We start from the raw sequence: 13153 nt of genomic DNA on the forward strand, positions 1-13153 counted from the left end.
AAGGCCTCAAGGCACAACATAAGGGCTCACCTTGACTCGGAGGGGATGGGGCAGGTTCACGGCAGGGCTTTAAGCAGAGGAGGACGGTGCAATTTTCATAGGATTCCTTGGGCTGCTGTGCTGAAAAACCTGACCAGGGAGCACAGGTGGGCACAGGGACCCTGCAGGAATCCAGGTGAGAGCCGATGGCACCCTGGACCAGGGCAGTGGCCGTGGGTGTGGAGAGAAGTTGGATTCTGGTTCTATTTTGAAGATGGAGTCATAAAATACCCTGATGGTCCAGCGTGAGAAGTGAGAGAGAGTCAAGGCTGACCCCAAGGCTTTCGGCCCGGGGAGCTGGAGAATGGACAAGCAACGGCCTGAGATGGGAATGTGGGTTTCACGGGGAGTGATGGGAAGTCAGGCGCTGGCTAGGGTAAGCATGAGCTGCCTTTGACCACCCAGGTTGAGATATGGAGTTGGCCACTGGATGCTTGAGGCTGGAGCTCAAGGGGAAAGGTCCGGGCCTGGGATATCAATTTGGGAGGTGCCAGGACAGGGATGGCATTGACACGTGAGACTGGGTGAGCGCGGCCAGGAAAGGCCTGAGCCCTGGGACGTGCCAATGGCCGGCGGTCAGGGAGATAAGGAGACACCAGCATCTGAGTCCAAGAGCGGCCCAAGAGAGCACACATTAAAGCGTCTAAAGAGTCCTTCTAGAAAAATGGTGCAGATGAGCCGGTTTGCAGGGCAGAAATAGAGACACAGAGGTAGAGCACAAACGTATGGACACCAAGGGCAGAACGTGGCAGGGGGGCTGGGGGCGGTGGTGGGATGAACTGGGAGATTGGGATTGACATGTATACACTGATATGTATAAAATGGATAACTGATAAGAACCTGCTGTATTAAAAAAAAAAAAAGAGTCCTTCTAGAAGCTTCCAGAAAAGGTGGAAGGAACTTCACCCCAAATACCAGGAAGTAAGCACAGGTCAGGCCACTCCTGTTCCTTCCTCCCCCCCAGCACGAAGCAATCGGGGAACAGGAGGAAACAGTGGGGCGGAGGTGGGGGAAGGAAGCAAGACAATGAAGCCAGCTGTGCCCTGGGCCATCAGGGGCCCGGACCTCTGGGTTTGGGGAGGTTCTGAGCAAAACGATCCTGAGCTTCAAATCAGAACCACCTATAACTCAGCAGCTCCTGGGCCCTGGAAACCTCCAAAGCCAAGAGTGAACTTCTGTGTGTTGTTTTCGTTTCTCTTTGCGTTTCAGCTCTGGTGGCCACTCCCAGAGCCAGTGGAGGCCAAGGTCTCATTTGACCAAGGGGGAGGGAGACGAGGCACATGAAAGGACTTCACCTTTTGTCTTGCTTTTGTATTTCTGGCCGACTGCTACAGTTGAATTCTTTGCACCATAAATGTGTTTATGGGGACGAAGCTGCTAGATCTCTGTGGCACAGAAGGGCCGGGGGTGTGGGAGGGAGGTGGGTGCTCAGGCTGGACTCCCCATAACCGAATTCTCTAGTTCTAAGATTATGAGCCAGAAAAGTCAGCCTTGTGGCCGAAACCAGCCTTGGGGGCGGCTTATGACCCCAGGGGCCTCTCTGCTGCTGGCCAAGGGCATAGGATCACCCTTCCGGGCACCATGACCGCCGGGACCCACGGTCATTGACGGAGCAGACATGCCTGTGCCGGGGCTCCAGCGGGACCAAACTGCCCAAGGGAAGCTCTTCAACAAACAAGTCCTCGACACAGACTCACTTCTGTCCCGTTTGCTAGAAGTTGAAGCCAGAACGGGATGATTCCAGGTAGCTGAGTGTCACCAAATACTAGCTAATCACATGAGTCACAGAGCAGAGGCCCAGCCAGCATGAGTCATTCTAGGAAGGGATGGGGAACATGTCCTGAAATGGGAAGAGCCAGGCGCACTGAACACAGCCCCGTGCCGGGCCTCGGGAAGGCCAGACCATGGTGGGACACGTGGCCACACGTCTGTGCACACACCCCAACACACACGGACACGTGTTAACACGTGTGTCCACATGTCCCCGTGTGTAACTGTACACTCAACAGGTGTCAACACACATGTGTGAGGCCACACATAGACACATACATAACCGCACGTGTGAACGCGTGTGCCAGGCTACCACACGCGGGCACACATCATGAGTGTGCACGCGTGTTCGTTCACACGCACGTGTACGCCATCACAGAGACACTGTGCTCCACGCCGACACACGCTGACACATAACACTTGTCTGTGTGTGCGTGCTTCAGCACGTGGCCACACGCAGGCGTGCATGGCGCATGCCGACACACGCTCCTGTGTCACCAGTCAGCGTGTACAGCCGGCACACGTGTGCACACACAGGAAGCCAGAGGAACGAATCTGTCAGCAGCAAAGAGGGGAACAAAAATAACCAACGCTCGGGGAGACTAAAGATAGCCCGTATTTTCAGCTGTGGCTCTGGAGGGATAGGAAGCTCCCGGCAGGAAAGACTAAGAAAAACACAGCCGAATCGGAGCACACCTGCGACCCCACTGCCCCCCGAGAAGGGAGCACTGCCCCACCGTCCGCGGCCACGGGTCAAGTCCACGGCCAGATGGAGCCTGATGTGGTCAGAGGCGGTCAGCCCGCGATGCCGTGACGCCCTCTGAGACGCAACCCTGGGGCTTTGTGGAGGCTCAGACGGACGGCAGGGCACAGAGCTGGCCGAGCAGACCCTGCAGGACAGGCGGGGTCACCCTGAGGGTCGCTGGGACCACGGGCCAGGGAGAGGCTGCCCTCCCCAGCTTCCCTTGGCATCTGCGATTCTAGAGCTGCCCGGGCCTAGCAGACAGCCCTGGAGGGAAGACGTCAGGACGTACTCTGTACTCGCAGTTTGGGGGAGGTGATTATCAGGGGAAAGGCCTGGGAAGGACCCCGCTGCCCCACTGTCTGTGCAGGAAAAGGACAAGGAAAGGTGGACCCAAGCAGAGAACAGGGGAAGGGCCTGCCCTGCCCCCCACGTCAAGTCGAGCTGCTCAGAAATACTGCACAGAGAGTGGGGAGGACGGGGTCCACAGGTGGCAGACTCGCTGGAATCTTGTTTCCGCCACTTCAGCTGTGTGACCTGGGGCAAGTGTCCTTCCGTCTCTGTGCTTCCATTTCCCTCAAGAAGAGAGAGGCAGAGGGAGCTATTTAGATACGAAATGAAGCAACTGAGTACAGGTGAAACACGTAGGCCAGTGTCTAGTGCATAATCAGCGTCCACTGACTGTTCTCTCTCCCCAGCCCCTGCCTTTGAACTGATGGGCAAAGGAGATTCGCCAGAGGGCACGAAGCACGGGGGCAGGGCACAGTGCTCCTGAAGGCTCTCTGGGTGGCCCTCGCCAAGGGAGGGGGGGGCAAAATAGAGTCGGAGGCTGGGGGCGGCGGTGGGAGAGGCTAAGGAGACAGCCCGACCTCAGAGCGCTCAGCGCCCGCCCATCCCACCATCCTACTGTGAACCCCAGCACTGCTCTGGTCCTGAGGACACTGCAGGGACAGCGACAGGACAGCCCGCGCCCCGGCTCATGAGGCAGAAAGAGAATGCACAAATCAACATATAACATGAGGGGGTGACTTTTAGGGACATGAGGGGTGACCTGTACAGATATCTGGGGATGAGCCTTCCGGACGGTAGAAAAAGCAAGCCAGAGTTTGGTGGGACCAGGCTTGCTGGGTTCAAGGACTTCAAAGAGATAAGCATGGCAGGTGAGCAAAGGAGCCAAGAGGGAGTGCAGCGACAGAGGGAAGGAGGGCCGCATGGTGGCGGGGGGACTTCAGGCCACTGAAATGACCTTGGTATTCACTCAGAGTGACACGGGAAACCTCAGTGGGTGGTGAGCAGAGGGGGCACATGACCTGGTTGTCTATGGAGACCAGAGATGAGACTATTGCACTAGTCCAAGCAGTGAATGGAGGAGGGCAGAGTGGTGGAGACGTTGAGAAGGGGTCAGTATGCAGATATGCCTTTGAAGGTAAGCCGATAAGATTTGCCGATGGACCAGATACAGGGGTATCACAGAAAGCCTGCAGTCAAGGATGACCCAAGGTTTTTGCCTCTACCCTTGGAGGGAACGAATGGAGATATCACTTATTGAGATGGGGACACGGACGGGAGAAGACTTTGGCAGCTGGAAAAATTCACGGATATAGCACCCAAGGCTGATTCCAACTAGAAAACATAAAAGACAGCAGAGGGGAACTCAGCTTCCCCCCCGACCCCCGGCCGTGGAGAAGGCCACCAGGCCCATCATTGCACATGGTGGCCCAGCAAACGAACCCCTTCCCCTGTGGCCCAGCGGGGCCTTCCCTGGTGGACCAGAGACACCCAGTAACTTGGAAATACACGCCCAGGGACCTGGACTGTGCTTCCTAATCCATGCAAACACAGAGGGCCACGCATGCCAGGCTCTGTTCTAGGCTGTGGATATAAGAGCGCCCGTCCTGCTGGGGTTTGCCTCAGGATTTTTTCACACACACACATACACACACACACACACATACACACACACACACACACACACACACACATACACACACACACACACCAGCAAGGTAATTTGGGCAAATTACTCTCTTAAACTTCTGTTTCCCTAACTGTGGATGATGACAGTGAGATGTGTGTCCCAGAATTCTCCCAGGACTAAACGAGATGATCAACATTTACAAAGATGCCTGGCGCACAGTCATCCTCGATTATACTCCAGAGCGCATTCGGTCTGCACACCTCTTGTCCAGCCCCACCCATTGGGGGAAAGGAGAAGAAATGAGTCTCATTCTCCCCCAGGGCCTCTCCCAGCGACCTCTATCTCCAGGGCCCCTCCACTGTGTGCCTCCTGCATTCTTCATCTAACTCATTTGGCCATTCTCTGGGGAAAGCTATGGATTCGTTACTAATTTTTAACTAAACACACAATACGTGAATACATTCTCCTTATTTACAAAGAAAAAGTATGAGCCTTCCAGATAATGCATAAATATTCCCCCTGCCACACCCCCAGTCCCCTGAGAGTAACCACTTTCGTCAGTCTGGTGCACACCCTTCCACACCTTTTTCTGTGCCTTTACATGCACTGATAGAAACCCAGTGAAAAGACAGAGTATCGTTTTGTGGAGGTTTTTTGGAGTTTTTTTTTTTTGTTTTTTTTTAACATGAGTAGCCTCAAAGCTTTTTTTCAATTAGTAATGTGTTTTTTCTACTTTTCTGTGCCCAGACGTAAATATCTAGCTCCTTCTCTCTAACTTTTACCTAGAACTCCACTGGATGAAGCACTCCTGCTTTAATTCCTATGCCCCTATTGAAACGCAGACCAGATTTGGCAGGGTCAGGATTCCTGCCCGAAACTGCCACGAGCTGTGTAAACCGGGTACCTCCAGAGCAGTTTCACACACAGGTCACCGCCTTTGTACTTTATCATCTTGCCAGGAAACAAACTAAATCCACCCCCTGCCTCAGAGCTGAAGACACATGCCCTGGCTCAGAGGTGAAGTAACTGGCCTGAGGCCCCCGGTCAGCAAATGGTACAGCCAGGTCTGCAAACCCTGAGCTCTGGAAACTGACATCGGTTTCAAAACGAGCCACACCCCTATGCAACCCCACCAGTGACCTGAGAAATGTAAATCACACACATCAGATTAACCCCCCCCCAAAAAAATTATAATAAGAAATCGGTAATCCCAATAATGGCAGAGATGTGAGGGAGTGACTAGTCCCATACTCTGTGGATGGGACTGTAAACGGCCTCAGTCTTCAGAAGGGCCGTTAGTCTGTGCCCAAATGCAAACTGGACACACCATCTGGACTAGAGGCTTCCCTTCTAGAAATGTACCCAGTGGAGGTGTTCGTCCAGGCACGCAGAGAAGTAGGTATGAGAAAATTATCAGTCAACGGACAAACGGGTAAGTAATTAAGCGTACAGCCATTCAAAGGAATACTATGCAGCAGTGAAAAGTGTGACCGATTTCAATGTTTTGACATGGAAAAATTCCCAAGTGATATCTGTGAATTAAAAAGCAAACTGCAGGCTATTTCGATGTAGTTTATAGTTCAATAAATGTAAATATATATATATTAATGTGTCTAAATCATGCTTGTGATGTGTACCTCCATAAAAATCTAGAAAGATACTCTCGGATGACAGTGGTACTATCCCAGGAGGGGAATAAAATGGGGGGAACCTTTTTTTCCCTCCACTTGAATTTTTTTTTTTTTTTACAAACAAGAATCCATGTATTTTATATACACGGACTTCTCTAACCCCAAAGCATAAAAAAAAAAAAGTAGAAATCAAAGCACAAGCCCTCCCATTCAAGTTGCACATGGACACGTGCAGCCAAAGAAAACACCAGCAGGCCGTCCCTCCCTCTCCTAGCATCCCACCCACTCGGTCCCCTGAACACAGATGCCCTTCTTCCAAGGGAAGGATCTTGGCTAGGGCTCAGCCTGAGCTGTCCAAGAAGAAACTGTCACAGGCTGGACTTGCCTCCGTGCCTTCACGCCACTCAGCCACAAACCAATCACCTTTGGGATATTCACGGAGGACGCTGGCTGGCTCTCACTCAAGTTTAAGCCCAGAAATCTTAGTTCCGGGACAACTGAGGACAGTGGCGCTTTCCTCTTTGGAAGCCCTGAGGAGGAGTGGGAAATTAGGTAGGGCATGCGGGTGTGCATGTACACACACACACACACACACACACACACATACACACAGAGAGAGAGAGAGAGAGAGAGAGAGAGAGAGAGAGACATCCTTCATCTGATTGAGAGCCGTGAAAAGAAAACACCTGAATTATAGTCCAAGAAGGACTGGGCTGACAAGATTCTGCATCAGCTATAAATGCCACTCATCCCCACACCCCCAAAGCAACAGGCTCTCTGCACGGGATCACGACGGGCTTGCCACGCTTACAGCACCCAAGTGATGGTCTCTCCAGGGCTCACACAGTACAGAAACCACAAATTTGGCGGGCGTTTACGGCCGGCTTTCACTGAGATAAAGCTCTCACAGCTACTTTGAAAAGCAAAACAGATACACCCGTTGGCCACCACGGGAGAAAAAGAAGCAGTTCTGGCTGCTCTCAGGTTTCCCCAAGAAACTTTTCCCCGCCACTTCACGGGCAAGGAAAAAAAAAACACTAAGAGAAACTCGCAGCTCAATGTCACCATCGGCCAGGATCTCCTTGCAATCAGATTACAGGATTTAATGGGACAAGATTTGACAACAAAACAAAGGACACAGTGTGGCCAAGATGACTCAGACAACTGCTCACCCAGAGACCTCGAGAAAAACCAAACTTGCTCCATCTGTAAAGCCAAAAACTGGCAGCCAGGTCCACGCAGATGCAGCCTTCATTCATTCGCTCATTCATTCATCTCCCAGGCATCCTGCGCTGGGCACGGGGCACAGACACGGAATGCGGACAAGTCCCCGTTCTCAAGAAACTCGCCTAAAGAAGCCGGTTAAGGGGAAAAGAGAAATCAACTAGCAAGTGATGACAGCCACATCTTTATGTCTCTGGCTGGATCTTGGGCCAAGGTGAGCCTCAGTCTCCCCTCCCGGCCCTGCAGGTGCTGGCCTTTCCTTCAAAGAGCTGAATGCTTTTACCTCAAGCGTGATACTCTGCAATCTCCCTGTCCTTCAGTAACTCCAGACTCATTCAAAAATGCCGCCAGACACCCAGGGCAGAGTCTGACGGTCTGAAGGCCAGCTGACAGCCTTCATTTGTCTCCCTGGTTGAAAGGGCAGTGGTGTATAAGGTTAGGATCGCAGGAAAGCTCTCAGGCTGTGGACTCCCCGAGGACCCTGCTTATGCAGCCCTGGGCTTATGCCTGCCTCTGTGTGGATCTGGGGAGAAAAGCGGCTTATCGCTGCCAATCTGCATCAGGAAGGCAGCGTCCGGGAAGGACAGAGCAGCCCATTCTGCCTCTGAGAAGGGGTTTGTATGGGGAGGCTCTGGACAGCAGAGACCGCCGTCTGAGCACCCACCGGCCTGGGCACCCATGCGAGTCTCACGTGCACGTGCATGGAGGGTTCCTGTCCTCCTGTGCTCACAGGAAACAAGCAAAGTGCAGCCCTAGTTTTACCGCACACTGTCACAGGCTGCCACAGAAGAGGCAAGAAGCATGTGAGCCCGCTCCTGGGCTCCTCCAGGCAGTACCAGAAACGTGGCCACACTCCAGGACCGCCTCGGACCCCAGACCCTTAGGGTGAGGTCAGGCTCCCAGGTGGTCTCTAATTCAGGCTTCCCCAACCCGGGCCTGCACCTCCAGCAAAAGCCCTGGATGCCCTCCTTGGCCCCCAAACTCAGCCTGCGTCCTGGGTCGGGGAGGTTCCTGGGAAGGTGGCCTGCTGCCCCTCCTCATGCCCTCTGGGCTCTCCGGTGCTCAGGGGCCCCCGCCCAGGACACCCGGCCCTCCTCGGCGCCCAGCGCCCTCCAGCCCCTGAGGGGCCCGCGTGCACTGACCTCCGGCCGGGCCCCTCACCCACCTTGAGGACCTGCTGCTTGATGATCGAGGGCACCATCACGATCATGATAACGCCCAGCACGGCGCACAGCAGCCCGGCGAAGCCCAGCGCCGCGGCCACCCGGCGCGCTCTAGAGCGGCTGCCCATGTCTGCGCGCCCCGGCGCCCGCGCGGTGCTCGCGGAGCTCCGCGCCTGTGGAGGGACCGAGGCGGGGACGAACGTGACTGAAGCAGCGACTCCGCGGACGCGGGCCGCAGCGGCACGGCGGGCCCCGGACCGCAGCGCACGGAGGAGCGGCCCGGCAGGTGGCCAGCGGTTTTATGTGCCATCGCCGGGGCGGACCGCCCCCGGGACGCCCTGGGCACCAGGATCTGGGCGGGCGCGAGCATCTGGGCGGGCGCCAGAGGACGGGGGCTGAGGGGCGGGGCCTAAGCTAGCAAGGGGCGTGGCCGGGGCGGGGCGCGGAGAGATGGTCCGATTGGGGCGGGGCCACGGCCGCCGGCCCCAAGCTCTAGCTTCCGTTTCCGCCGGAGGGAGGCGCGGAGTTCGCGTGGGCTACGTGCAACGTTGCGCCTGGACCCCCTCCACCTCGTAACCCTTCTCCCCTCCCTCACTCCCAGTTGCTCCCCGCTCACCCCTGTCCCTGATCCCGCCTCCCCATCTTCTCCCCCCTCCTCCTCTGTCTCCTCGTCCCCCCCCCCGCCTCTCCCTCCTCCCCCTGCCTCCCAGACCCTCCTCCTCCCCTCTTCTCCTCTCCTCCCCTCCCACTTCCTCTGTTTTGAGCGTCGTCACTGTTCGTATTTAGTACGAATTGCCCAACTCTGGCAGGGACTCCAGAGCGCCCGCCCCCAGCTCTGCGACCTCCTCTCCCCCCAGGGCGCCACACACACCTTCCCGCGTGTGCGCACACACATGCTATTGCAGCCTCTCTCTCCGTGGAACAAGCCCAGCAGACTCCCGCCTCAGGACCTTGTACCTTACGACTTGGAATTCTGTCCCCCCCAGATATCTGCCCGGCTCCTTCCTTCACGACTGCTCCGCCACCTTATCAGAAAGGCTCTTCCCTGCCACCCTGTGTGAAATAAAATAGCGGGCAGTTCTCCCCTCACCCCTCACCCTTATCACCGGGCCACCACCTGGCCTGTTCCACGTTCATATGTTCTTGCGTTCTGACCATCGCCAGGCGCTAGAATGCTCCAGGCAGAAGCTTCGTCTCTTGACAAAGCTTGAGCGCTGCCTGGCTGGGAACGCTTGCTCCCAAGGAACATTTTAGAATGAATCGGCGAGGAGCCTTCTAGGTGGGGTCCTTGTGCTAAGTGCCTGGCCCACAGCGACTCCGTTCTACAGATAAGGAAATAGGCACAGAGGGTTAGGTCAACAAACCCAAGCCCCTGCTTTCTAACGAACAGGGAAACAGACGATTGGCAAGTGAACAAATGAACGATGGATTGCAGATAAGTGCTCCAAGAAAATGAAACCTGGGTGCGTGCTCCGCTGCAGTCCTCAAGCCCACCTGCTCCTAATGCCTGCAGCCCTCCACCCCACCTGGACCTCTGGATCCCTGATGTAGACCAGTCCCCTCAGTCTCTAGTGGGGGCCACGCAGGGATAGGAGGGCAGTGTCCCCAGCCCCTGCGTAAGGCAGGCCAGTCCCTGAGGGCTCAGAATGAGGCCTTCTGAAACTCTTCTTCAACCCTGGAAGGAAGCAGCCTTCTCCCAGGCCCACACTTAAGCAACACAGCCTGGCCTGAGTCAGTATTTATCAGGCACCTGCTGTGACTAGCCAGAGAGCCTTGCCTGGCATTGTGTTCCCCTTGGGAGACCCGACATTGTCCAGGGTACCGGGAGCAGGGAGCCAACCCCTGACCTAGATCAAGATGGCTGGAGCAAAGGTGGCTAGATGAGGCGGCTGTGGTGTCAGATGGGGACAGGTTCCAAGAAGTCCATGCTGCAGGATTTCCTACCCTAGAGTCCTGGGGAAAGTGGCTTGGCCCGTTCTGTGCCTCAGTTTGTTCACCTGTCAAATGGGGATAATAAGAGCCTCTCTCCAAGGGCTATCGCAAGGATTCAATGAGTTGGGAAGATGTGCCAGTGCGTAGAATAGTGCCCCAAGGTGAGAGCACCATGAGGCTAGCTGTTCTTGTTGCTGCCCCGAGGTCCTAACTGACCTGGCTTCTGCTCACCTTTCTGCCCCCATGTCCCAACCTCTGCCCCTTGTTCTCTCTACCCCAGGCTTCTGGGCCTTCTTTCTGTTCCTTAAACAGCCCCAGCTTTTTCCAGCCTCAGGGTCTTTGCACTTGCTGTTCCCTCTGCCTAGAATACACTTCCCCACACCTGACGCCTTCTCCTCCTGCAGGTCTCACTTCAAAGCCTGCTCCTTAGAGAGGCCTTCCCTGTGTAATCTGCCCAAAATGGAAGTCCCAACCCACCAGTCACTCTCTATCAAATCACCCCATTTTATCTAAAATTGTCTTATTCGTTTATCTGTTTACTTCTTTCTCTCCCCAGCTCCCAAGAGACAGAAGCTGGTCTGTTTTTGCGAGTGGATGTAACCCCAGCACCTGGAACAATGCCTGGCACCTAGTACATACTCAATAAAGGCTTGAAATAATTAACCTTTAATTAATCAACCAACTCATTCATTAATTAATATAATTTCATTGAATTCCTTAAGGCCTTCAGCGGCCATCAGCTGTGGGGATTGTTTTATGTTTGCTGACTTTTGTAGTTCTTGGGAATTAACTAATTAACTAAAATCTGGGGTCTGTGCTCGCCCTGACGCCACCCCCTTCTTTGATACCCAGCTTCCCTCAGCAAGGACTGGCTCGCCTTGACCATCTCACCCAATCTAACTTTCAAGTCTTCAAGGTCCAAATGTACGTGATGCTTACCCAAGAGAGCCCCCAAGGCCACGGCAAGAGTGTTCTCATGTCACGCCACACTGTCACTTGACAAGAGAGAAAGCAGAGATGAAAGGATGTCTGAGACACATGACCAGCCGTGACCTCGCTGTGGGGAGTCACATCCACTGGGGGAGTAGGGGGCGGTGACCTAAGAAGCCAGAGAAAAGACTTCATCATGTTTCAGAGAGAGGCTTTGCCAGGATGAGGCAAGACAATGATGCAGAAGGAAAAGAAAGATTAATGATAGTAAAATATTATCAACGTGCATGTCAGAGAAATCCTGTAAACACCAAGTCAGATGACGTTCCTCCTCAGCTCAAAACCCTCCCACGATCGAAAGACAGTTAGTAGGAGTGTTGGCAAAGAGGTGGAGAAATCGGGACCCTCATACACTGCTGGTGGGATTGTAAAATGGCACGGCCACTGTGGAGAACAGTCTGGAAACAGCTCCTCGAAAGACTAAGCACAGAGTTGCCATAAGTCCCCGCAGTTCCCCTCCCGGGTACACATGAGAGAAATGAAAACTGTGTCCGCACAAAAATGTGTACATGACAGCACTCTTCACGGTAGCCAAAAGGTGGAAGCAACCCAAATACCCCCCACTGACACATGGATAAATAAAACGTGAAATATCCCACAATGGAATATTATTTAATATTTAAAAATGAAGTACTGATCCATGCTGCAACACGGATGACTTTGAAAACATTACCCTAAGTGAAAGAGGCAGTTACAAAAGACCACATACAGGGCTTCCCTGGTGGCGCAGTGGTTGGGAGTCCACCTGCCGATGCAGGGGACGCGGGTTCGTGCCCCGGTCTGGGAAGATCCCACATGCCGCGGAGCGGCTGGGCCCGTGAGCCATGGCCGCTGAGCCTGCGCGTCCGGAGCCTGTGCTCCGCAACGGGAGAGGCCACAGCAGTGTGAGGCCCGCGTACCGCAAAAAAAAAAAAAAAAAAAAAGACCGCATACAGTATGATTCCATTTCCATGAAATGTCCGGAACAGGCAAATCCACAGAGACAGAAAACAGGGTAGTGTTTGCCTAGGCTGGGGGCAGAGAGGATCGGGAGTGACTGTTAAGGGCTCTTTTTGGGGTGACGGAAAGTTCTAAGATTGATTGTGGGGATGGTTGTACAGCTCTGTGAATAGACTAAAACCCACTGAATTGTACATTTTACACGAGCGGGTTGTGTGCTATGTGAAGTATAGCATATTTCCTGTGGTTCCCACCTCACTCAGAGTAAAAGCCCAAGTCCTCACCACAGCCCCCTCTGTGAGCTCTGTGGGTCACCCTCATCTCCCTGACCTCGCGTCCCCCTCTCCCCCAGCCCACTCTGCTCCACCTCCTAGGTGTTCCTCAAACCTGCTGCCTTGCCCCTGCCTCAGGGCCTTTGCACTTACTGGTCCCTCTGCTAAACCACTCTTCTCCAAACCTCCATGTGGTCACCTTCCCTTCCTTCAAGTCCTTCTTTATATGTCATCTTCAAAGCAAAGACTTCCTTCCTATCAACCTTCTCAAATTACAACCACACCCACAATCCCCCCATCTCCCTGCCCTGTTTTATTTTTCTCTATTATGCTTACCACCATCCAACACTACATTATTCCTGTATTTGCTTGTTTTATTGGTTCTCTTCCTCCTCTGGAATGAAAAAGTCTCCACGAGGGCAGGAATCTGTCTATTTTGTTCATTGCTGTATCCCCAACTCCTAGAACAGTGCCTGGAACACGGTAGGTCCTTAATCAATAGGCGTTGATAAACAACAGCTATAAGAGCCCAA

The 13153-nt window shown here is 54.1% G+C and overlaps 1 protein-coding gene across 8 annotated transcripts in view; it reads right to left on the reverse strand.

Moving 5' to 3' along the window:
• Positions 1–13153, reverse strand: part of SCARB1 (scavenger receptor class B member 1) — a 110224-nt gene that overhangs the window by 70288 nt on the left and 26783 nt on the right. For 2 of the 8 annotated variants that reach the window (XR_010933386.1, XR_010933387.1), the window contains exon 1: positions 8490–8835. The exons of 2 other annotated variants lie outside the window; for them this stretch is intronic. Coding sequence is in view for 3 of the 6 variants with exons in the window: in XM_067701179.1 (XP_067557280.1) it covers positions 8490–8615 (126 nt within the window). In the remaining 3 variants the exon portion in view is untranslated. Of the gene's footprint in view, positions 1–8489; positions 8839–13153 lie in introns of those variants that run through there. 4 more of the 8 variants (XM_067701179.1, XM_067701172.1, XM_067701174.1 and 1 more) reach the window with 4 other exon arrangements.

The sequence above is a fragment of the Pseudorca crassidens genome, chromosome 12 (assembly GCF_039906515.1).
Source record: "Pseudorca crassidens isolate mPseCra1 chromosome 12, mPseCra1.hap1, whole genome shotgun sequence".
Taxonomy (NCBI): Eukaryota; Metazoa; Chordata; class Mammalia; order Artiodactyla; family Delphinidae; genus Pseudorca; species Pseudorca crassidens.